Genomic DNA, 26,340 nt, shown 5'->3' on the forward strand with positions numbered 1-26,340 from the left:
TAGTATTATCAAAGGTCAACAGGTGTCTGTATACGAAGTCACACAACAGCTAAACATCTATTTACACATCCAGTGATTTGACTAGAAACCTAACATGACCACGTATACAGAGGAACATATTAAGGCTACGCCATGTGCGAGTTTTCTGTTGGGATTTTGAAACCATTCAAGGTACGTCTTGACTTTGGTGTAATGGGGATGTATGTTAGAAATTATTTGACAACATAGCACCTGAATCATCGGCAGAAAACGGGTGGATATGTAGTTCAGAAATACCCTCACCCCACCCACACCCCACCCCCGAGTTTTGCAGATCTTTAGCTATTACCATATATATGCCAAACAAAGATTTATTTACACTAGTATCACCTCATAATATTCCTCAAATTAATTTTTATTTCAAATCAGTTTTTATTTCAGAAGTGTTAGTGTACCCCTAATTCCATTTTCCCTGAAAGTTTCACGTTATATAATGACCTTGTTTACAAATATACAAACTGTCATTGGGTCTGATATCAGCTGACGTGTTTTATAGAAATTATACTAGGCAGTTTGTTTTATATTGATTTGGACAATGGATTTATTGATTAATCTGTTTACCTAATCAAGACAGAGAACTCACTACGGGTGTATCCAGAGGTCCATCTTTTGACCTGCTCTTAATTTTGTTTTATTCATATACATGTAGGATTATAAGATTGGTTACGGTTTGTTGTCTTCATCTTTTACATCCTTGGTGCCAATTCAGTTTATTCTCTCAAACCATAACTACAAAGGTACCCGCGAGGAAGAGATAAATAAATTTTGAACAGGTCAGTGCATGGTATATGTAATATGTAGGTCAGAAGTAATACAAAAATAAACAATGTGTAAATTCAAATATCACGTAACTCATGGGGAACATACTAATTAAATCTTTAGAGTAAACATACACCAATTTTTCAGTGATTTCATGTCGGATTTGGACATTGAAAAAATTCAGTACATTTAGATTGTTACAAAATCTAACAACTGAAAATATTCCCGAAAAGGTTTCAAATGAAGCAATTTACAGCAAGAGCAGAGATGGAGACGACCAGCACCATAATCGGAGTAAGAAGATGCAAATAGATTGGGTAAGATGGTAGCAAGAGACAGAATGGGTTGGGGAGAGAGTGTGTTGCAGGTTAAACAGCTCCCTTACAGGAATACTCGATATTAGACCTAGACAAATGTTTAGATGGATCTCGTGAAGGTGCTAAAGGTTAGACTTCCTAGAGAGACAGAAGAAACCCACAAGGCACGTCGCCCAAGACCAAGAGTTCGGGATTGCGCAAGTCAAGTGTATTGAAGACCTCGTGGAGGATCTTAGACATAATAGGTAGCTTGACCTTTGCAGAGGTCCCCAGTAGACGTTTAGTGCCCTTGAGCATGATAGTAATATAATGAGACGTATGGAACCCAGACTTCAGATGTAAGAGCCAGACGGCACCTATATATCTACTGTAGTTACGGATAGAATTTAATGACAACCGAAAGAAATGGAGGGCCACGAATCGACCTAAGTGTGCTGGTGAAATGGGTACTAATGAGATATTCAGAGGGTCAAATAAAACTGTAGGTATGAGGCATTAAGTCCTCTTCGTGAAGTCGCCCAAAACATTATACACCTGTACACGGGAACTATTGTGTCCCCGAGTCCAAGGCTGTTATGCAGGTTGAGGCCGTGTCTGAAGAGATAAGAATAAAAGGTAAGACCAGCAAGCAGCATAAGACCCCCAGCAGGGCAACTGTTTTGAGTGGAGCAGTGCATGAAGAAAGATATGGTTTTCATGCAAACGAGACAAGAAATCTATTTCTGTATTGTATTTATCCGGCAAATATTATGTACCAAAGCAGAGATTATAAATCGCGGAAAGCCAGATCAGGCTTCTCAGACATTTTATGAGTGTGGTGTTCTTAGAGGAACACTTATCAATGCTAGTAACTGAAGCATGGCTCTGAAAGAAAACATTACCTTGTGGTTATACCATTAAGATGCCCAGCGATGAGCTGTAACCATTGTGCAGCAACTTGTAGAACATATCTACATGTATCATATACGGAGCAGGAATACGCTTCCGACATAAACAACTGAGGCTGCCCAGTCAAGCTTTCCTGCAAGGGATTGAAGCTGCTGCTTGGAGGCCGTGTACGCTCCAGAAATGCGCTAAGCTTTCAACCTACTGAGCTTGTTTTGCGGTAAGCTCCATTGCGTGCATGATCTATCTATTTTGATACGTGAAAACTATAACTTGTCTGGGGGCCAGTACTTTCGTCCACTTGATATAGAACCATAATTTCCTAAGGCTGTACATATATTGTTTAACGTCCCTCTCGAGAATCTTTTACTCATATGGAGACGTCACCATTGCCAGTGAAGGGCTGCAAAATTTAGACCAAGGCTCGGTGCTTACGGCCTTTGAGCAGGGAGGGGTCTTTATCGTGCCACACCTGCTGTGAGACAGAGTCTCGGTTTTTGTGGTTTCATCCGAAGGACCGGCCCGTCTATTTGCCTCTTACGACAAGCAAGGGTTACTGAGGGGTTTTTTTCTAACCCGGATCCCCACGGAACTAATTTCCTAAGGAGTTGTGGCAAAGTTGCTAAAGCTCTAGCACATCTATCCTTAGAGGATTCACACAAGAAGAAATCGTCAAGGTATGCCACAATAATATAACCCCTTTGGGCCATCATCCTACGTGTACGGTCGGAGAGAGACGGTGAAATATACATGTACCTGGGGCTTCGCTAGAGGCGGAAGGTAATTTGGTGTTAAAAAGGTAAGTAGTTTCGTTATATAAAATTCATTTAAATTCTGTAACCTTTTGATTGATTGTGCTGATAGGTCGACTTTAAGTCAACTATTGCCACAAAATAAACACATTGAACATTTGACCTTCATGGAAGTGGACTTGTGTTCACAGTGATGCATTCAGTGTTATTTCTTGCATTCCCGTTTGTTGAAACAAGGATGATTTATCATAGAACTGTGTTGTTGGTGTTGTTTGTGAGTGAAACACGGTTCACTTGAATGTGGGGTCGCCCCCACCGTCAATGCGCCAAAGGAAAAGAAGCAAAAAACTAAATCACAGAAAAGATGGCGGCCGACCAACAACAATTACAGCTCACTCAAGATGTGAACAATACACCAAGTCAAAGTAACAACACTAAATACAACCCGGGGCAACATATTGTAAATGTTGGAAACGAATCCTACCACCAGCTATATGCATCTAGCATGCAGCATATGCAAGCACCGATGCAACCACAAATCCACCCAACACTCCATAAATTTTGCTCCAGTGATTTCAAGATTTAAAAAATGAATAAGAAACTCGTTACAATAGAAAATGCTCTATCGAGCATGAAACGAGAAATACACAACCTCTGTACAAAGGTGGCTGACGTGCAAAAAAGTCAAGACTTTATTACCAAATCCCTAGAAGATAACAGGGGGGAAAACACTGTAAAAACGATCGGTGATTTAAATTAACTGAAAACAGTGCTTGACAACTCAATGAAAATAAACAATCAACTAAATGAAGACATCCATGAACTTAACTTTATATCGATGCAAGAGAATTTAATATTCTAGGGAGTATATCTAATATTCTACGGAGTAAATGATGCTCAAAGAGGGGAAGGGGAAAACTGTGAAGACATTGTGAAACAAATCTGCACATCCAATCTACAGCCATAGGAGGATATCTTCATTGAAAGGGCTCTCATAGAATCGACAAAAAAGCAGTGATCGAATCGGTGCTCAATTTACCAGGTTCCCTCAATGGGAATTGATACGGAATTAAGTCATCTCTTGGAAACTTCATGGAGGGCTGGGAAATAAATGGAAAGAAAAAGGCCTAAAAGACTTCTGGTGGACGTATGGCTTAATATGTCTTTCAGAATACTTAAACTTCCAAGTCCTGCAGAAGGTTTTGCATATTTTTAAAAATCAGCTGCCTATCGTCATTACTAAATAAGACTTTCTTAGACTGGTTATAGTCAACAATGTCAAAATCGATCGACTATATTATTAAATTAGAGGTGCTTAATGGTGTGAGGGACTTCCTTCTAGGAATACAGCTTCTTGTGCCAGTGGGATTTGGGACTCCTTGGGATGAAGAGACAGACAGGGCTTCCATGCTGTTGAACCCCACGCACACTACTGGGCAAAATTCGCTTAGTATGAGAGAAGATGCATGCATATCATTTTCTTTGTGCTTGTAAAAGATTTTCATTGCAAGAAAAACAAGATTATCTATCATTGATATGCGGATTTACTTGGGGCAGCGACAATTTGATTGATTGGTTGTATCTTGTTTAACGTCCCTCTTGAGAATTTTTCACTCATACAGAGACGTCATCAAGACCGGTGAAGGGCTTCAAATTTAAACCTATGCTCGGGGCTTACGGCCATTGAGCAGTGAGAGTTCTTTAGCATGCCATACCTACTGTGACACGCGACATCCGTTTTTAAGGTCATCTCCGAGGACCCGTGATATTCACACCTGATGCCGAGTGTTTGGCGATGGAACTGTCACTACCTGTTTTAACGACTTAGGTCTGTCGCAGCCGGGATTCGAACCCCGACTTACCGCATGCGGGACGAACGCTATACCTCTAGACGCAACGGTGCTGCAGCGACAATTTGTGGTATGAAACTAACAGCAAACTTTTCATTGTTGTGCAAAATTCAAGCCTTCTTATAACTTCATATATTTTACGCTATATGGTACATGTATACTTATGGTATTTGTTCTGTGTATTCATATGCTTTATGACAATTGTAGTTAATTATTCTTAGGTGCGAGACTCGTAGGCTGTTAGAATTTGTATTCGAACCTTATGTATATTAAATATATGCAATAAAATACTAGAAAACAAAACCTGCGACGAACAGAAATTCACTTCGATTGGATATATTTTTATGACCGAAAAACTGCAAATACATGTATATGTTTCCTCTCATATTTCATTTCAAATTGTGTATATGTGTTTATCGGTTTGATGGGACATTAGGAGGGTTGTATATATCACTGTTCAATTTACATTAGCATTCAGGTCTAACACTAATTCATGTTATATACTTAGAAGCTACAGGCCCCTGATAAAGAACATTTAAACATTCTGAAAACCACATAGATCTATAAATGATTTATTTTCTGCAAATACATGTACATACATAATTTCTGGTGCATGTAAAAGTTTACAAGCGTCAGGAAATATTTCATTACGCCTATAAATTATGTTCCATTTAATTCATTTGATTTACAAAATTGCACTGGTTGTGGTAGCTCAGTGGTATAACGTTCGCTTTACTTCGTAACCGGTAGATCTTGAGTTCGAGCTCCGCTCGTGCCATGTCCACGTCCAACTTCAGACGTAATAATAGCTGTTGTGATTGCTCATTCGCCAAACGCTCGACATTTAGAAGTGAGAATCACGGATCTCTCGGATGACCTTAAAATTAGAGGTCCCGTTTCACGGGAAGCGTTGGAATGTTAAAGGACACATCTCGTGTTTTCAAAGTATACAGAATTATATGCATTTTGTCTTCCTTATGCTTATAGAAATTAATTGTAATAGTTTGTTCACTGAAGTATTGCGATAATTAGCCACAATATGGACTTAAATCTAAGCCCCGATTTCAAAAAGCCTAGTTAATTAGATAGGTAGTCACGTGGTACAGTGACGTCATATGCGACCTTCGTCGATCAACTTGTTGTAATAGTAGTGTTAGATATTTTTTAAAACTCGGGTTTTAGGGGCCTAATTTATTTACCATGGATAACATTTATTTCGATGTTGACAAATTTCCCGAGTCTTATATCTTTTAGCCACCAGTGCATACAAATAGCGACCCAAATGTAGCGAGGAAAGCGAGTATGAAATCTGCATAAATTTGCGAGTAAATAATGTTTACATGGGATCACTGTCTAAACACTATTTGGTAATGCCATTTCTGTAAACAACTGTAATTAGCGTTGTTGCTTTCCTAAAATAAACAGAGCAATTATTATTAAATTTATTTTTGGAGAAGTTAGATAGGCCTAAATTATAATACGATTACGTACATGTAGCATTGACAACTAGGCCTACCGTCACGGGTGCATTTCGGGAAAAAAAATATAATAAAAATGATCAAAGTTATTGTGAAAATCACAATACTTTTAAATTATTTTATTCAAGCTCAATTTTATTAATCATTATTTTTTGTTATCTACACATTGTTACTTAGGAAGTGGGAGCGCGGCGTGCTGTTGTTGTAAACACGTACGCGTTCCTTTAAAAAAAAAATGAAAGCATTATAATTCAATTCAAAGTTGGGAAATATCATATTTTATTATTTATAATTGAAAGTTCTATTATCTTTTATCTTTAAATTTCTTTTTTAAAACTACCAGTTGGTAGACACTGCTAGCAAAGTTCTGCCTATATGGTGTTACAAGGTGAAGGTCAGTTGGTGCGAGTGTGTATTGAATTTGAGAGCAGAACGGAAAGTATATGCGGTAGGCCTATATGTAACAGTGCGAAGCTTCGATAGAACCATTTTCTCGCAGTTTATATACGTCTTTGTCCAAGAGCTTGTTTGAAAAAGTATAGGGACAAATTCTACTGGGTTTTTTTTTATGGCAAAGTCGTTGTGCCAACAAAAAATATTCACGTCTTGTCCCTCATACCTTCCTTCGAAAATTGAAAAAAACACAGTCCAAATCATCTCTACTGACAGCAAGTACACCCTTAAACGGCACACAACACCCCAATGCAGTGTTATTTACAAGCCGTTAATGTGATAATTGTTTGTTTGTCAATTAAATCTAATCTGTTTATGAAATGGCTAACAAATGTTTTCAAATCTTCTCGCTCGAGGTCGCATATGACGTCACAGATAATGGCGCGTAAAATATCGAAGAAAATATGCATATCGCAAGATTTGAATTTCATCGCAATCAAACTCGAAAACTACGCAAACTGTTTCTTTTAAAACACATGTAAAGTAGTTTTAGGCATGAAATGAATTAATTTTGCTGAAAAAATTAAAAAGTTTAAAAACACGAGATGTGTCCTTTAAAGACCCCTCACTGCTACGGCTCTGAGCGCTAAGCATGGGTCTATTTGTGGTTCTTATGAGTGAAAATTCTCGACGGGGCGTCAAACAAACAACCAATTGCACAGCTGTTCATTTGAACTAGATGGGAAATTTTGAAATGTTGGTTATAACGGTAGATTGACCTTTATTTTGTTTTTGTTTTGTTTTTTAACCCCACGCCTACACTTTAATTGAGTATCAATATGTACTAATATGTAACAAAATCTGCGTTTGTAGTGAACTATTTTGAGAAAGAACGATGCCGAAATCAATCCTGATCGACTGCGATGCTGGAATAGACGATGCCCAAGCTTTATTTATGGCCCTCGGCTCTCCGGAAGTGAAGGTGCTGGCGATCACCATTGTTCATGGAAATGTGCTTCCAAAGCAAGTGTCCGTCAATGTCCTCCGCATTCTCCGAGTAGCGGAGAGATTAGACGTAAGAACCATGCATTTAAATATACTAGTATACAGGGGTGGATCCATGTGTCTCTATGACATCTTTTCCTCCTTAAAAGAGGGATAGAAACCCCCAAAATATCACAAAATGATCTTCCTTTGTTAGAAATTTTCAACCAAATGAGGTGTTGCAACTGTAACCCACGTCTAGATCTGCAACAGCATATAGAGCATTTTATTTTTACTGTAAGAAGACCTGACCAAGCATGCTGCATGCCTATTGTCGAGTCCGTATCTGTCAACGTAAACTACTGTTCACATTAGCTGCTATAATCAACAGATGTAGAATATACTGCTGCACGTGTCTTTACTGGTCTTAATAATTTTGTAATTATAATTACAGATACCTGTCTATGTTGGAAGCGAGACAAGTATACTGGGCAATGAGAGATCGCATGAGGATAAACCATACCATGGCTGGGATGGACTGGGCGATTCTCCGGATCCGGAACCCGTAGACGAGTCTCTAATCAAAGACGAACCTGCCTCGACCGCCATTGTGCGGATTTGCCGGGAGAACGAAGGTATAGTGTTCTCATTCCCAGATTAACATTCTATTGCACACGTATTGTAATGATGAGCAGTGAGCCCTACAAACACATTTACAAAGAACAGTTTCAAATGAATTTATAATTCGTGCATGCATCTTGGTAAACCCTCAATTCCACAGTCATAGTCACATCATGGTTAGCGGCTAGTACGTACGTTATTCTGCAGTATTCTTGTATACAGAGTTATAGCGTCATTAAATTTTGTTTTTACAGACTAGAGAAAAGTGAAAACAATTTTGACAGTATGAAAAGGGTATATCAAAAGGTGTACACGGCAAAGATGCTTTTTTTTTTTTTTTTTTTTTTTACATAATGTAGAATTTCAGAATTTTATTTCACTCTTACTAAGATAGCATCACTCAAAGCTTAGTGACAAATTATCGGAGTGCAGTAAGCATCAAATTCGGCCTGGCTTTAAATTTCATCAAATTAAGTACGTAAGGTGTCCACAATGTGCCATTGTCAGAGCATGATGTTTTTTCTTTATACCTCATATCGTTTTTTATAGAGAGTAAGTTAAACTTTCTTACTTAGTGTTCTATGCACATTTTGTAGGGAATTTGACGTTAGTTTGTTTGGGACCACTAACGAACGTAGCCTCTGCTATAAGAATGGACCCCACACTTGGTCAGCGCATACAGCAGTGTGTAATAATGGGCGGTAACTATTATGGTAAGACGTATCGATATAACTCACGTGTATCAATGGCTTTTCAAAACAAGATAGATTGAAGTGAAACATCTTCCCGGTACTATAAACAAAACCCAACAAGTTGTTGACAAATTCTTGTTTTAATCAACAAATATACATAACCATAATAACAACAAATATAAGCATGCACTAGTATTAAGGACATTGGCATGTTCGGCCGGATTTGTATTTGGATTGCTATCGCACCATTCATCAGCAGCTCATTACGCGTCATGTAACGTTTATCATTTGCTCGGATTCTGCAGATGGCAAAGAGAATTGTACAAATTTCCCGTTTTTTATTCGAACACTCTCTTCTACAATGTCGCCATTGGTTGCTACTGTTGGTTGTACTTCCTCGTTTACAATTGTTTTGTTAGACACGTGGTCTGTGTGATCTCTGATTATTTCAAGTTTAACATCCTCATCTTGATGTAGATGTGTGTATTTGCCATAGATCACGATTTCTTGATTTTGTTTTTCTCTATCGAAACGACTTTTTGCACTGCAAATCACAAGCGCAAAAAAAATGAGAAAGATGGCCCCAGCTATCCCTAGGGCGACCATCAGCTTTATATGAATCCCTGAAAGCAATCAACAGATTTTAGTACATTTTCGAAAACTCCGATCCATTGCAACATGCACAGTCACGGTTAGATCGAATAAGCTTACCTTTTGAACCTTCCATTGCTAGACAAACAAAGGTTAGCTTTTCGTTACAATCAGAAGTTGTGATTGTTGTGGTGTTATGAACACGTGGACATTTTTTAGTTAATGTTATGTTTCGTTGTTCGTCCTCATGACTGTATACGAAGTCAGAGGTGGCATTCTTCTTCTGTGATTTTCCTAACCATATATGAGAGGTGATGTTGAGATTCATAAGAATATGACGACTTTCATATGGCAGAAGTTCTCCCCCCGCCTGTTCACATGACGATGATGCTTGGTCATAAATTTCCGGACTGCTCATTATCTTAAAGCAGTCGCTGTTGATGTGTTTCCACGTTCTATCAGGACAGGACTCTAGAATTAAAGTTGAAGGCTTTTATTATTGATTATCGAAAGCATCTGATGATTGGAGTTATCATTATAACGATTATTATTTTACAAGTAGTAACTCTATCATGTTGTCCCGTGGGGATCCGGGTTAGAATAGGTCCTCGGTACCTCTTGCTTGTCGTAAGAGGCGATTAAATGGGGCAGTCCTTTGGATGAGACCGTAAAAACCGAGGCCCCGTGTCACAGCAAGTGTGGCACAATAAAGATCCCTCCCTGCTCAAAGACCGTAAGCGCCGAGCATAGGCCTAAATTTTGCAGCCCTTCACCGGAAATGATAATGTTTCCATATGAGTGAAATATTTTCAAGAGGGACGTTAAGCAATATAAAATCAATCAATCATGTTGTTTGCATTTTGTGTCCGTTCATTGATTATTGATTGTGGCTCATAAGTACAAAAGATATACAGCACACAGCAACTGGCGGGGAGGGGGGGGGGGGGTCGACAGTAATACGATAGGTATAATATCATCTTCGCTAGTCAAGGGCCGTAAATGGGGAGCGGATTGGACCGAAAACCCTTGGCTGGCGAAGATGGGGAAACAAAGTTTTGATATCGATACTTGAAAATGATAAATCATAAATGAACATCAACAAATCATTATTTCTTTGTTTTGTACCTTTTAATGAATATCAACACAGTTTTTGAGTAGTTCAAAAGTTATCTACACTAAACAACTGTATAAATTTGAAAAGGGAAGTTTTTTAAATAATCCAAAAATGCCGCATACATCAAAACAAAATGAAATCTTGCGTATTGCAAATTGAACATTTGCGTTCGGTTCTGGGTAGGTTTTTGTACCTTCCATTTTCAACAATCGGAGAATGTGCAGAAATTTGAAAATACAATATTGATTCTTCTTCGCATGACACATGTTTGTAAACAGAATCGATCAACAGTTTCTTTATACAAAATACATGTTGATGAACTTTCAAGAACACTAAACAAATGCGTCGGTATGACAGTATTCAAATAAATTTAACATTACCAAGTTTTTATAATTCCCAATATTTCCCATGACCCAAACATAAAGTTCATTTGTAACTGCCTTTACTGTCATACTCGCATGACAATTGTTTATAGCATGTTTGAAGCGTACATCTATTTGTATGGAGCGATTTTTTTTTTGATTTTTTTTTTTTGATTTTTTTTTTTTTTGTACATACACTGAATACCTTCCAAATATAAAAAAAATCAATAAATTATTTGTAGATTTCCTGAGAAACATAATTCTTTTCAAAAAATCAACATTTGTATTCATGCACCACCAGGAAGGTTATTGACTATAGTATTGATTTATCATATGGGATCATGCAAGGTAAAATACCAATGCAGTTTGTAAGTTTCGAATTTACAAGGGAGTAGCAAAAAACAAAACAGAAAATAACAAAATGACAAATTACTGTAAAGTGAGATAGCGTCCCTCTGTGGAATGTTCAGGCTTTAAAAAAAACAATCAGTTTACAATGTGTATAGACTAAAATGACATTAACTTTACCTATGATCAAGGAAATCTGCAGAAACAGAAGCCACTGTCCCAACACGTCAAGCCATGCCATTCTCAACATAAAATTGAAACTCTGGGAAATCCCATATCGTGAATCATTCAGCAAAACCGCACAATTTCCGGGTATTGAATTACAAGTACGGAACAATGTGGGTGATATCTGTATTTTAAAACAGGCAAACGCTAATTTATACTTCTTCCACTTTAAGCGGCCAATCTGAGCTCGCGACGTCATATGTTTAATAGTGTTTTCTATTTTTGTTGTTACTGATTGCCTATCACATTTTACAACGTGTGAAAAAGAAAGTAGAAATGTTCTCTAATGAACTCGAATGACCAATTGAATTTGTTTCAAGAACAGTAATTCTTACATTGTATATTTGGACATCGATTGTCCGTTACCATGCAGATTCGGATTCTTTGACATGAATCTTTAATCTAATCAAATTAAATGATAACCTTGTTTTTAAAAATGCATTTTTGGGAGATACAAAGTTAGCCCATAAAAATAAAAACTGTAGGCAAAGCTTTATAAAACAATTACAAAGAATGTTCAATATCAATTGTGGTACAACAAATAAAATATTTGGTTCTAAACTTCATGGTTTCTTTGTAAATAAAATCTTTGATGAATTAGAAAATATTTTATCATTCAATGTGGAAAACTCTCATTCTATAGTACATTAAACTAGAAATACAACCATATCCACAGGAACCACGCGCTCTTATCAGTAAGTGCACATCGGTTATCTATAGAAACAGGTAGACATTGTAATACTGTCGACATTCCTAGAGAAATAAGATTTAGTTACCATTGTAAGACCAGTGTTGAAGATGAAAACATTTTTGCTTGATTATCCTCTATACAAACATATCAGAAAAAAGTATTCAAAAATGTATGATTATCATGTGTCTTGTTTATTGAATCCTCTCAATGTTGTGTCTACAAAAGAAATTTGTTTATATATCACATACTCTTTATACCTTAGAAACAAAGATATGCTACAATTATAATACAACGTAACACTGTATGTATGTATTCTATATTACATGGCTAACAACACTCACATGTGCTTTAGTGCCAATAAAGAACTGAATTCAATTGAATTTGTTGCTTTGGATGATTGATTGATTGAATATTGTTTAACGTCCCTCTCGAGAATCTTTCACTCTTTCACTCATATGGTGACCATTGCCTGTGAAAGGTTGCAAAATTTAGGCCTATGCTTGGCGCTTACGGTCTTTGAGCAGGGAGGGATCTTTATCGTACCACACCTGCTGTGACACGGGTCCTCGGTTTTTGTGGTGTCATATGCCCCATTCACTCGCCTCTTATGACAAGCAAGGGGTACCGAGGACATATTCTAACCCGGATCCCTATGGGGAAAGATCATATCAAATATACTGAGTACCCGTAACACTCATTAGATGTTATTGGGGTTTTTGTTTTCAGGCAAAGGAAACACGACAGTCTGTAGCGAGTTTAATTTCTTCTGTGACCCCGAGGCTGCAAGGATTGTCCTTACACAACTACGAGCCCCTGTCACTGTTGTTGGGATGGAACTTTGCTACGACAACGCTCTTTCTTGGGTAACCTCCATAAAAACACTTATTTTCGTAGGGGTCAAAATTTCGCTGTTTTCGTATGTGACATGTGTGGAAGAAAATGGCTGGCCTGACAGAAAAAATGCATTGTTAAAGTTCATTTACTTCTCTCGGATCACTAACAGTAGTATAGTAAGGTACAATCTAGATTTTTACATACGTACGTCAGAAGTACATACATGTACATATATATTAAATATTACCAGGGCCGTAAATTACATGGAGGCGGAGGAGGCAGCTGCCTCCTCCAACTTTTGAGCCAAAAAAAATTAAAATTTAAAGTTCATTAGAATTTATGTTGTTTCCAATAACTAAGAACATGATACCTCCCTTAAAAAGCATTCCAAATCTTTCTTTTAAAATGAGTTAGTCAAGTAACATCTTAGAAGGCCCTAGAATCAAGGATTTTGCACGAAACGTGTTCAGTGTGCACAAATTGTGCTCAGCGTCTGGGGACCTGGGCGGCCCCCAGACCCCCGCCTAATTTCCTGCCTCCTCCAAATTGAAGGTTAATTTACGGCCCTGATTACATCGTATATATAGAAATAGAGTAAATAAATAGGTACAGATGTACAATATTAATTGGGGTGTACACTGAGGTGGACAGACTAGGTCATATATATTTTGTATAAATAGAATTTAAAATTGTAATTATTTCAAAGAATTTGAATTTATTTGGTTTATCGCAGTACTTCGGAATAAATTTGTTTTTTCAACCTTTAACAGTAGTAGTAATCCATTCTTTCCTGAGGCCATATATTTCGTAACTTGTGTGTGTTAAAAATGTTTTGTAAACATTCAAGTTAGGAGTTCGGGTATTTCCATTGGTAGTTTAAACGAACATTGAGTAAAATATAGGCTACGGTAATTTTACTCCGTGATGTTAGATATGGTGGAAGCCCCCAGTAAAACCTCGTCTTCGTATTAGCATTGGTTAAGGAAAGGAAACGGCCTGTTTCACTATAGATGATGATGTAAACCTTTTATTATATCAAAATGTATTCTAAAGTGTATGCTTTCTAGGACATCTAGATTTTCATGCATTTCCATATCTAACATCCAGCATGATGGCGTCAAAAAGTTCGAGTTGACATTCAACTGTCAAATTTTTTCTAATAACACAATTCATGTACGTAGCTTTTTTTTTGGCGTGTTCACATAAGTGCTTTTTGACTTTGGAAATAATTATCCTGATCTAGAAAATGCTATGCCCAAATATAATTTTTTTGTTGTTGGACATTTTCTCTTTGTAATAAAACTTTCTCGCTGGACCATCTCAAGAAAGAAAACCAATATGACTGTTTTGTAAACATAAAATTTATTTTGAAATATTTTGTGAATCAATGATAATTGTTGCCATCGACATAGAGCAAAATGAAAAGGTACAAATGTTATGATTACTAGTCTTCAACAGAGGAAGTAGTGTTTTACAGACCAAATACATTTCTCTCTAGCAAAAAATTGTCCACGTCATGAAATTTCGGTAATTTGTTTGGTACAGATGTACACGTTCCTTTATAAAATCCCCTACCCCCCAAGTATAAAATGACTTAAACTACGAAATCGAAACTCCCATCTGCTTACCAGGTATTTCTCCCCTGCGAAATTTTAGCTTTCACGAATGAAGTGATTTTAGATTGTATGATATACCAAGTAAAATACATTAGAGAACTTCATTTTTAAAAATGTATTTCCATTTCAGGAGGATTACGACACCCTACGTAGCAGAACATCTAAAGTCAACGAATTCATGAAACGTATAGAGAAACAGCCATTTGAAAAAATCAGAATGAATCAATTGGAATGGCCTAGGTACATCCCATGTGATGAATTTGCCATGGCAGTTGTCATTAATGAATCCGCAGTTGTCAGGGAATCTAAAGAAGTGTTTGCTACAGTGGAGGTCAAAGGTGAATACACGTACGGCATGATGGTGGTAGACTGGACCAAGATCTTACGGAAACCAAGCAATGTAAAACTCGTCACCGAAATCGACAACGAGGAATTCTTCAAAATGTTACGTCAGTGTGTGAACTGGAAATGAAGACAGATTCCTGCGATCACGAGTTACTGTCATCACATTCTGATGTCTCCTAAAGGGTGGACCCGGTTGCCGGTCTCAGTACAAAGACAGAACACATTGGTGGCAACAACCTACACAATATATGCTTAGAATTTAATATAAAATATAAGTATTGGTGTAATTTAATTGTTCTCTTGTAGATTTATTTACTAATAACAACACAGCATACAAATCTTGAAATGTAGGGATTCTGTCACATTTTGGCACAAACGTTAATAATCCATGTATAAAAAAGTTAACAAACAAACTGGGACTGCTCGCTACACTCTTAAAAACTATTTAACGTTTCTCATCGTGGGTAGTAACCGTACTGCGCATGCATCACACAAAACTTTCCAATAGACATTTTTCGACATCTTGTATTTTGTGGTCCTGAAAAAAAAAAATGACATCATATTAGATTGACCTGATCGATAGAAAGACTTTAGAATTGCAGCAAGTCAAATCTAGCACCCACATCTGTCTCGAGCTGTAGAATTATATATTTAAACCAAAATTGACTAAATAAAGGGCAATGTGCAAATATCTGTCTGCATTATTCCATCCATCTATATTTTTTCTGAGGATCAAAACAACATTATCACTACTCCTTATCAAACAAAAAGAAGGGAAAAAACCTACTTCTTGGACAACAGATGTTATATTCAGCATTGCAACTGTGATTCCCTTTACAATTTCCCATATAACATTTCATAGGGGCGTTATTCCCAGCTTTCTGAGGTGGTCCGTATAAACAGGCTGCGGATGGAATAACCTTCCTGCCGACTCTAAACTCTGAAAGTAGAGCAGTACGTTTTAAGATTTGATTGGTAAATCTCCGGATTTTGACAGAAATCCGCATAACAAACTGTGGTTACGTAGAACGTGTAATTGCAAGACGAAACAACTTTAATTATATAATGTATGTAATACATAAATACTTATTGGACAACAAAAGTAATCTTTTAAATTTTTGTGTAAATTACGTCATCCATCTTATTTTTAGCCTAGGGTACCAGTATGCTATTGCCAGTGCGGAATTCCTAAAGTACCCAACTACATGTATAAAGCCTTGAAAATGTGTAATGTTCATGCAAACAATAAAACGGAACTAGAGGAGAAAAGAAAAATTTGTATTACATTGAAATGATCATTTTACATTGTCGCCCCAATAAATGACAATTCACACAACGTTTGTTATATTTACATGGAAGGAGCAAATCGAGTTTCAGTTCTTGTATTACATAAAATTCATTTTCGCAAATAACTTGATGACAGATGTATAGTAGTTCCAGCTAAGGGCAGACCACTCTAAGAACAGAAAAGTGCGAATTTTTCTGTGAAAATAGTTTTTGTCTCCATGCTCTCCTATCTATAAATTTGACAAGAGAAGTGTTCCCATTTCATTGTCTTAGAATTTAGTACATATCAGTAATGTTAGCTCTAAATCTGGAAATCTTATTTTGTTGTAAAAGTGTACTAGTATGATCGTATTGTATGTAAATTTAACCATAGTCATTGATGAAATTAAAACTAAGTTTAATATTTTATCAAAATAAAGATTTCGATTCTTTTGAATATATCGCATTATATAGAAATCAATTTTTGTATGGGAAGATAATATAATTTTGCTTCATTCATAGCCTTGAGGTAGGTTTTTCTAACACATTTGATATTGATAACAAAAGTTTATAAATCTTTTTTTTTTTTCTGTCAGTGAAATAGTAAATCACAATTTTGCAACAAAAATTTTCAACACCAAAATGACAGCTATTATTGTTTTAAATAAGTTTTTAAAGAAAAAGTACTCTTAAGTTCTGAACGAAATCCAAAACTTTACATTCATTAATAATAATAACCGATGTCGTGTACAATGTATATCATCAGTCCTTATTTGAATGTTGTCAACCATATGCTTATGTCAAAAAGTGAATATAGAGTACAATATTTATATTTAACTAGTCTATGATACATATGTATATATAAAATCTTTCTTGGGTATTTATTTACCCCCTGCTTTATAATGTTTTCGTATTTCGGTTGGAGTATCATCGAGGTTTAATCTCCAGCAAGTGTCAAATGAATTATATCATACATCAGATTAAGTCTGGTTAACAAAATATTCGGAAAAAGAAAACAAATCGTTGCGGATATCTACGACCGATTTTGTCCCTATATACTAATCAACGACGAACCCAAAATTACCATTTCAATAGTTCGTACGTGTCTAGGAATTGGTGATTTGTGAAATGAAAATTACCGAGGAAACCATTCTCCTAAAGAGACGAAATAAGACTAAATACGCACACAATCCTACACATGCATTCAGGTACATGACACGGATTCTAATTGTTTAAGATCTCCAAGTTTTGCCATGCATATCGATCATATTCAACACTTTCTAAGCGAATTTGTCCACGATCCATGATGATGATGTTCCGTGAGTATCCGATGAAATACTTTGAGCTGTATGTGATGTGCCTCACATTTAGACCTACAGCATGGACTATGGACATTGCAGTGACGGTTTATTTCCATGTCAATACCTACCAAGACCTGGGACCTCTTTCTAGAGACATATGACTTTTATTTTTCAGTGCCGAGTATTTCAGTAGTGACGGACTTTAACTAGGTTCTCAAGTTTGTTGCAACCGGAACTCTTTGAAAAGAACTTTTTAAAAATTCTAGTATAACGATGCCATGACCATCGTTTAAGATCATACTATTTCTAAACTTACGTCCGTGACGAGATCTCGCCACTAGGAATATATTGGCCCTATGTCCACAAGAATCCGCTACAAATCCTCCGACTTCATTGACAGCCTCATTGTAATCAATTTGCCTGAGTTCTTGGTAAACAAAGTTCTTATTTTCTGCTTCGATAAATGGAATCTAGAAAAAATGGGATATGTTTGTTAGGATACAAGTATATTCTTACGTCGACAAACGTCTCTCTTTACTTATTGATGTTTACATTTTTAAGGTAACTTACGTCGGAAACCCTTGTTTTGTTCACAATATTTTCATATGATTGCATGATGTCAGCTTGTATTTTTCCAACATAGCACGTGTCATGATTACTGCCTTGAGATACCAATCCAAATGTGCTCTGTAAGGAAGTCTCTTTTAATTTATTTTTTTTAAACTTCGATGAAATAATCGCGCAATAGTATTTCGAAATAAAATGGAAGGAAGCATTACGGTCAAGATATTGCACTTACCCATTCGTGATCCATCGTTAGGTAATCGGAAATACTTTCGACTTTTTCGGCGTTGTATCTTGTGATGGTGTGAACTAGTTTTCCCGCCAACTGGTGCTCTTCTTCTGTTGTCGATCCATCCGAGTAGTATACACCGAATGTCAGCTATCAAACCATGAAAGGTATTACGTTATTTATATCAAATAAATAGTTACATGACATCTACCGTAGAAAGAAATTTGGTCACCACAAGATATCATTATGGACTCTCTTAAAATGCATGTGCTTTACCTCGGACTGACCCGATCGAATGTTTTCCAAAAACATTTACTGGTGATATAATTACTTACATAAGCCGGTGCTGGAATTTTTTTGGCTCTCCGACGCTTGAAGGGTCCCTGATTTGGTGCAAATCTTTTAGCGTTATTTGGTGGTTTTTGGGGAAACCTCTGCTGCTTATTCTGTTGCTGGAATCCCTGTTGTTGAATAGGTGGTCTTCGCTGAATTTGATTGAACCTGTTTTTTCTCTGTTGTTGCCGCTGCCGCAACGGTGGTGGTTGTTGATTCTTGATTGAGTTTTGTGTATTTTGCTGTACGTTTGATTGTTGTTGTTTTTCGAACGAATTCTGCCGCTGTTGATTCATTAGCACTGTTTGTTGTTGGCTTGTTTGTTGCTGTTGTTGATTTGAGAAAGAATTTTGCTGCTGTTGATGTTGCCGATTTCCGAAGGAGTTTTGCTGCTGCTCGCCCATTTTTCCATTTTGCGGCTGGTTTTGCTGTTGTGGTCGTTGAAAAATTGGACCATTTTGCTGATGGTTTAATTGTTTCTGACCGAAATTCTCATTTTGTTGTAGATTTGGCTGTCGTTGATTTTGAAAAGAATTATCAAATTTTCCATTTTGTTGATTCGAAGGCAAAGATTGGTTTTGTTTTAGACCGATTTGTTTAATTGTTTGTTGTTGAATTGGGGGTGAATTTTTGTATTGATTGCTGATTTTTCCGATTTGCTGTTGATTAGAGTTTTGTTGATTCGGAAACGAATTTTGTCGTTGTTGACTAAAGTTCTCATTTTGATTTTGACTTGTTTGTTGCAGTTGTTGATTTGAGAATGTTTTCTTCTGAATACCAAATAACTCACTTTGTTGTTGGTTTGATTGTTGGTGTTGAAGTGGAGACGGAATTTCGTTCTGTTGATTCATTTTCCCGCTGAGTATTTGGAGCGGTTTTTGTTGTTGATTTTGGAAAGAATTCTGTTGATGGTTTCCTTGGCTAGAGAACGAATTTTGCTGTTGTTGATTGGTTTCCTTTTGGAAATCGGGGTAATATTGTTGTGACGATTGAAAACCTTGTTTTAACTGAGGCTGTTTGAATGGAACGTGTTGTTGAGGTTGTTGCTGAATTTCATTTTGTCTGTTGATATGTTGATAATCTAAGACATTCGTGTTTTGACGTTGTTGAGTGTTTTGATATCGTAGTTCTTGGTTGTTTCCTTGCTGCAAAATAGGCGATGGTGTTGTGGTACCGTAGATATTCTGGATTTTATTCAAAGAGCCAACCATTGACCACCCGTTTGGTGTCTCCGTAGCAAACGAATCTTGTCTTGAAAATTCATTACGATAAGTTGTTGGTACTACAGTCTGTGTCTGTGAAGGCGTAGAAGCAGAGGGCCATGGTGCCACTTTTGGGATTTCCTGGTGATTATAGGTAATGTCACTCGGGTTTCGTTGTGGTTTTGAATATCCTTGTTGTTGAGAAACCTGTCTGGGATACGGTGATGTTTGTTCCTGATTGTATAAGAAATTGGGAGAAATTGTTATGTCCAATGAAGAAACCTTGTTAACTTGTAGACCATGGAAGGGTGTATCTCTAGGTTTGGAATGTGTCATCGATGCCTTTTTATCAGGAACAGGTGTTTTAAAATCATTCCATCCTGAGGGATTCTGTCCGATTTCCATAGTGCCTTGTGAAAATGTGTGCGTGTTTGTTTGGGAATCTAGTTGGGGTCTTCTTCTTGAACTTGATGATGTAAACATACTAGTAGATGGAGATGGGTTTGGATAGAATGGTGGAGATACGGTTGTAGTGTATGTAAAAACACCATTTCTTCCAGATTTTTCGTTAAATCTTTGATCTTGTACGTTCCTAGGTTTTCCCAACGCTGACCTTTGGTTGATTTCATTCCGGTTCTGCTGCTGTGGACTGTCTTGAAATTTCGAATAGACAACACTTGATTGAGATGATCCCTGTTGAGAGGGTGACTGTTTGTCAACTTGCATCCTTTGCCACGAAGATCGTTGTCTGTTGTTCCACTTTGTATTTTGGGTACCGTCCTGTGAGTTAGAGTATACGACGCTTGGTTGAGATGACCACTGTTGGGGTGATTGGGGTGTATCACCAATACCTACTTTGCGTGAATGGCTGTTTATCACTTCTTTACGAACGTTTTTATTTGATCCGGTCAGTGACTTTGATTTACCAAGCTTATTGGATCCTTGAAAATTTATAACCAATCTCTCGGGTTTCCGTTGGTTTTCAAATGGCGTTCGATCAGTTGCGCTAGCGGAAAACGGATCCTGCCACGTTTGTTGTCTGTTTATAGGAGATGCACCCAGTGGTTTGACGAGAGCATTCTGTGGATACGGTCCATCAATGTGAACAGTCTCTTGAAAATTGAAATTGTCATAATAATAATTATTTGGTGCAGTGGGTTGAACATTATTTTGATCATATAGAGTATTTGGAGATGGCGTTACCCCCATGTGTTTATTCGGTATATTTTCCCAGGGAAACTGTCTTTCAGGAACAGGTCTTTTCCACGAATTTGGGGAATGAGTTGTCGGTTGGACCATTGAACCTTTTTTTCGGTAGATAGGAACATTTAAGGAATCTTTAGGACGAGATAATTGATTTTCAGTCGGCATCAAAGAAAATTTCTTTTTAGTTTGACGAATATTGAAAGGGAGAATTGGTGTGCGCGACTTCAGTACTTTCTGATTGAATAACCTTGGGGAACTAAAGGAAAATATTGAAGTAGACATCTCCTTTTCTTTGGTTTTTGTGTCTGCAATGGCAACACCTTTTCTGGGAATGGACATGCGTGACATGGGAAAGTTATTTTGGTTCTGCTTTAAATGTTTCTTTGATCGGTCTTTTCCTTGATGATTTCTTCGTGCAAAACTCGAAGTATGACTTTGAGGTAGTGAAATTACACTGCTTTTCCTTCTCTTGCTCGAATTTGCTTTATGATTTAAATTACTATTACCGTGGTGCAATGATGATGGATGCTGCTGTTTCTTTGTTACCGGGATTTGTTTTAGCTCTGACAAACCATTACTTACTTTGGCTACTGGCGATATAGGGTGTGTTCCCATGTGTGACACGAGTTTATTTTTATCTTTATTATCTTTTATTTTCTGTTGATGTAATGTCGTGAACTTTGGTTTGTGGTGTGGAACCTGTTTTGATTTATGAGAATTGCTACTGGTTGTTACGGTGGGTTTTTTCTCTGCCTTCACAGGTTTCTCCGCAGGGTTTCCGTGTTTATTAACGTGATCAACAACAACTTTTTGTATTTTGTGTTTGAGATTCAGTGACTTTTTAGTGATATTCGACTTGCTTTCTGTTTGATATTCTGTCTCGCCATATTGAGAGTTTCGGTCTGTGTTGTTGTTCTTTTCCTCGTTGTGATTCGTAAAATTGGTTTTAATGTTGCTCAATGCCTGAACCTCATTTCTTGTCATTGTCAGGTTTGTTGCAACATTCGTTGACGGCAGAGGAATTGATTTTGATTCTCCTGACACTGACTTCTCCATTGTTTTGTTGATTTTAGTATTGTTTACAACAAGATGTACGGATATTCCTTTATGACCCGGACCCGTTGCTTCTGTGTCGTTTTTTGTAATTGTGGAATTACTGGTTGGAGACTGTACATTTGATATGATTATTTTCTGTAAACGCTGACTCACAGATTGAGGAATCCCTTCTGGATAATGCTGCAGTAATCTTTGTAATTGTATATCCAAGTTATTCACGTGACCACACATAACTATTTCACTCACAGTATAAAATGTCTACAATAAACAATAAGAATTTCATCAATTCATTGCCTATTTATTCCCTTTCAAATAGAATAAACAAATGTTTGCTTGGTATAAAGCCAATATTTCTTATAAGATTATCAATCTTCCAAGATTATCATGAAATTACAATCTTACTATTAAGTGCGAGATGAGTGCCTAGACTTCTTTCTAACTCAAAGAAGGGGGAATGGGCGCAATGTTTAAATGAGATTTTACGACAAAGCAGCCGAATGTGACTCGACGTTTTTAACGTAACGTCATTAAAGACTCCCCCGAATTTCACAACATACCATTTTCAAACTGCTTGGGTGACTTTGAATGTTATCATAAAGTTAACAAAATTTCTAGCCATAGATTAAAGTCTCTAGTTTATAACTATGTATATTTTTGCAGTTGTTTCATCACAAGAAAATTCTTCTTTCTTTTTCTAAAGTCTTCGAACTTTTGGACCAACCTTCTAATGTATGGTACAATGACTGCTTCTTAGAAAAAGAAAATCTTACCATAAGAAATGCTGGTATACATGTAAGTCCATACATACTGACATGCATTTTACCTGAAGATCACGAGAATATAATTGGTCTGTTTCCAAACCATATTGGTCAGGATTTGAGATTGTGTGATCTTAGTGTACAAACACTTAATTTACATTTGACATGACACCAGGCGCTCCTAAGCGAAACTGACCGTTACAGATCAATCACGAAGTGATAGTTCTGTCAGGACCGGGCGACAGAAGCCTGACATTCTTAACTTTGTTAATGATTACGAATTGACAGCAAAGGAGACCAGTGTCCATATTGTATATATAACAAGCCGGGATTTGAAAAGCCACAGGTTGTTCTAGATTTACATGTATATTACATATGATTATTGAGTATCATTTCACCTACATATATGCATTATTCATTGTGGTCATTACGTTGCCTGTCCTCTTCCTTATATTTACAGTCAATCCGTTTTCATATTAGCATTCTTGCCATAACTGGAACACTGAAGGATAATATCTCATAAACTTTCAACTTCTGAAATAGGCTAATCATGCTTATGAATATACTTGACATAAGGTTTATTATCAAAATGTAATTGAAATGTAACTAGAAGAAATGTCTTTCAGTTCCCGACTTCACAACGCTCCTTTAGTATACCGGTGTGAAGGCTAATAATCTCCTTTAATATGCCGGTGTGAAGGCTGATGATCTCCTTTAATATGCCGGTGTGAAGGCTAATAATATCCTTTAATATACCGGTGTGAAGGCTAATAATCTCCTTTAATATACCGGTGTGAAGGCTAATATGCTACTTTAATATGCCGGTGTGAAGGCTAATAATCTCCTTTAATATACCGGTGTGAAGGCTAATAATCTCCTTTAATATACCGGTGTGAAGGCTAATAAACTCCTTTAATATACCGGTGTGAAGGCTAATAATCTCCTTTAATATGCCGGTGTGAAGGCTAATAATCTCCTTTAATATACCGGTGTGAAGGCTAATAATATCCTTTAATATACCGGTGTGAAGGCTAATAATCTCCTTTAATATACCGGTGTGAAGGCTAATAATCTCCTTTAATAAGATAAGATATTCTTTATTTCCTCCGACTTAACGGAGAGTTTATGGAAATTACATGTATCAAACATAGAACATATTTACATAGTGGAGAATATAAGTAACATATCTATAATATATATAACCATATATTTAGATAACAAATCATCTAGAACTTTCGGCAATCTACAATAAAGCAACTTCTTATTCTGTATATATTATCGTTGCAACACACAGCATTATTTCTTTCCATTTACAAAAGGATATGTCATTGAAATTAGTTTCATCAATACAACCCAGTAACGATAGATATTGTTTTTCTGTATCCTGATTTTCAAAAAGAACATATTCATGGACATCAATAATATCTAATATCATTTCTAAAAGACATTGTCTATCATCTAATGTGTAGAAGCATTAGAGGAGAATGTGCAAGTTGTAGTTATCCGAATATTTGTCACAGAATGAGCACAATTTAGAAACGATTTTCATAGATGAAAGCTGTATGAGAAAATTAAATAGCAACCGTTTCGACGGATCTTCTTTCACCAGGTACCAGAGTTTGTTTGGACATAGTCTTGTGTGGATTTTTCCAAATGTAGACAGAGATGGATCAGCAGATAATGCACCTCTCCATTGTCTTTTCTCTGCTGTCCGTATAGTTTTCACAACGATTTTTAAAAATTCTTTTTTGTTGAAGACAGTTGCGGAATTCATAGTGTCAGAGAGTTGATATTTTTCTGCTGTTTTTAATAAAGTCTTAGTTGGTGAAAACGTTGATGATACAGGAGTGTCAGTAATAAATCGAAATATTTGGGGGAAAATAGAGGAATGGTCCGCTCTCAAGAGTCTGCCAAGAAAGAGCAGTTGGCATTTATCTATTTAGCCTTGTATAGTCAAAAGTCCAAGGTTCGATATACTTGCAAGTGAAGGTGAGAATTTCGAAAAACCTTGCACGATCCTAGAGAAGTGTTTTTGGATATATTCAAGCTTTTGAATTTCAGTATTTGATAAAGTCGGCCAGAGTTCACAAGAATAGAAGGCAGAAGGCAAAACGATCCTTTTCCATATTTTAGCAGGTACAGCTGGGTGTAATCCAGTTTTGTTGACTCCGATTGAATATAACGAATGTATTTTACATCTCGCAGTTTTACATACACGTTCTGTTAATTTATAATTTTTCATATTTCCTTGTAAAAGGCATCCAGCGTATTCAATTGAGTCACTCTGAGGAATATCATTACCAAAAAGAGTAATACAGTAAGAGTAATACAGTAATCTTTTTTTTTTTTTTTTGGTGATTTATCGAATGTAACAAAAACACTTTTAGATGGATTGTAATGTAGCCTCCATTTGTAAGCATATTCTTCGACAATATTTAACATATTTTGTAAGACCTTTGGTGAATAACTAGTAAGTGTAGTATCATCAGCTAATAAAATACCCGGGATATGTACATCTCCAAGTCTTAGTCCATAATCATATTTATACAGTTCATGCAAGAGATCATTTATATATACAAGAAACATAAAAGCACTCAGCACTCTCCCTTGTCCTACACATTGAGATATTTTAAACAGGCTTGAATTAAGACCTCCAAAAGATACAAAAACATTTGCTATCATTATACCAGTATTTTAAAATTTGTCAAAATCTACTGTCAATATTCAGATAATACAATTTAATCAGAAGGCCATTATGCCATATTCGGTCGAAAGCCTTTTCATTGTCTAGATATACACAGAAAACCGGTGAACCTCTTGAGATATAATAATTTAAGGCTTCTTTCAAAACAAAGCAAGCTGGAATCGCTCCATATTCGCATCTAAAACCAAACTGTAAATCGTGTGGAAAAGTCACATTATTATGTGTTAAACTTTGTTCAACTCTTGACAAAAGTATTTTTTCAAACAATTTGCTAATTACAGAAGTAAGTGTGATACCTCTATAGTTTGTAGGATTACATTTATCCTTGTTTTTACCTTTGTATATCGATATAATTTTACCTACTCTAAACATTTCAGGTACATATTTACACTCCAATATATTATTCAAGAGTATGCATAAATGTTCATTCAATCTGTTTCCTCCGTGTATAAGATGTTCGTTTGTTAAGAAGTCAGGTCCAGGAGCCTTGCCTTTAGAGAGGTGTTTCACTTGGTCCATAATATCATTTCGAGTTATATGATCTTCTTTTGGATAAGGTTTATTTTGAAGGTTGATATCCTCTTCTATGCGCTCAATAACATTATCAATGTTTTGCTTGAAATCGTCGTCAAATTTATCTGGTACATATTTTTCCTCAGCAAGGTCAGAGTAATAGTCTCTCCATAAGTTACATATGCTTTTGACATTGTCTGCTGTATTACCGTTGTAAGTTAATTTTTGTGGAATTGCTGTTGAAATACGTTTTGTGTTTCTCCATGCTGTTTTATAGAATGTTCCTATGTCAATTTCTGCAGCTTTGTCTAT

General features: G+C 36.5%; 3 protein-coding genes across 6 annotated transcripts in view; 1 reads left to right on the forward strand and 2 right to left on the reverse strand.

Annotated features, from left to right (window-relative positions):
* On the forward strand, window positions 1-16,232 carry LOC125680908 (nucleoside hydrolase-like). Of its 4 annotated transcripts, none has more exons than XM_048920705.2 (6): window positions 31-171; window positions 7,347-7,548; window positions 7,912-8,092; window positions 8,675-8,791; window positions 12,828-12,964; window positions 14,682-16,232. In XM_048920705.2, exons 2-6 carry the CDS (start codon window positions 7,369-7,371, stop codon window positions 15,021-15,023), a joined length of 957 nt encoding a protein of 318 aa, XP_048776662.2. In that variant the 5' UTR covers window positions 31-171; window positions 7,347-7,368; the 3' UTR covers window positions 15,024-16,232. The 4 variants fall into 4 exon arrangements, with proteins under 4 accessions (XP_048776665.2, XP_048776662.2, XP_048776664.2 ...); XM_048920707.2 differs by lacking the exon at window positions 31-171 and adding an exon at window positions 999-1,115; XM_048920706.2 differs by lacking the exon at window positions 31-171 and adding an exon at window positions 2,739-2,799.
* Window positions 8,895-11,677, reverse strand: LOC125680910 (uncharacterized). Its single transcript, XM_048920709.2, has 3 exons — window positions 11,366-11,677; window positions 9,482-9,832; window positions 8,895-9,393 (listed from the first exon to the last, which is right to left on the reverse strand). The coding sequence occupies exons 1-3, from the start codon at window positions 11,607-11,609 to the stop codon at window positions 9,041-9,043; spliced, it is 948 nt and encodes a 315-aa protein (XP_048776666.2). The 5' UTR covers window positions 11,610-11,677; the 3' UTR covers window positions 8,895-9,040.
* LOC130051546 (probable serine/threonine-protein kinase yakA) overlaps window positions 15,319-26,340 on the reverse strand; it is a 14,719-nt gene continuing 3,697 nt past the window's right edge. The window contains exons 2-7 of the mRNA XM_056153557.1: window positions 18,592-22,311; window positions 18,263-18,406; window positions 18,034-18,150; window positions 17,780-17,933; window positions 15,684-15,836; window positions 15,319-15,434 (exon numbers count right to left, since the gene is read on the reverse strand). Coding sequence (XP_056009532.1) covers window positions 15,352-15,434; window positions 15,684-15,836; window positions 17,780-17,933; window positions 18,034-18,150; window positions 18,263-18,406; window positions 18,592-22,284 — 4,344 coding nt within the window. The 5' untranslated portion in view covers window positions 22,285-22,311 and the 3' untranslated portion in view covers window positions 15,319-15,351. The remainder of the gene's footprint in view (window positions 15,435-15,683; window positions 15,837-17,779; window positions 17,934-18,033; window positions 18,151-18,262; window positions 18,407-18,591; window positions 22,312-26,340) is intronic.

Source organism: Ostrea edulis, chromosome 2, assembly GCF_947568905.1.
Source record: "Ostrea edulis chromosome 2, xbOstEdul1.1, whole genome shotgun sequence".
NCBI lineage: Eukaryota > Metazoa > Mollusca > Bivalvia > Ostreida > Ostreidae > Ostrea > Ostrea edulis.

Excerpts from the sequence above, each read along its gene's own strand:
- LOC125680908 (XM_048920705.2), top strand. The coding sequence starts at position 7,369 with ATGCCGAAATCAATCCTGATCGACTGCGATGCTGGAATAGACGATGCC. Across the intron at positions 8,093-8,674 it reads GATTTGCCGGGAGAACGAAG|GGAATTTGACGTTAGTTTGT; the intron begins GTATAGTGTTCT and ends CACATTTTGTAG. Across the intron at positions 8,792-12,827 it reads AATGGGCGGTAACTATTATG|GCAAAGGAAACACGACAGTC; the intron begins GTAAGACGTATC and ends TTTTGTTTTCAG.
- LOC125680910 (XM_048920709.2), bottom strand. The coding sequence starts at position 11,609 with ATGACGTCGCGAGCTCAGATTGGCCGCTTAAAGTGGAAGAAGTATAAA. Across the intron at positions 9,833-11,365 it reads GCAGATTTCCTTGATCATAG|AGTCCTGTCCTGATAGAACG; the intron begins GTAAAGTTAATG and ends CTTTAATTCTAG. Across the intron at positions 9,394-9,481 it reads AGCAATGGAAGGTTCAAAAG|GGATTCATATAAAGCTGATG; the intron begins GTAAGCTTATTC and ends GATTGCTTTCAG.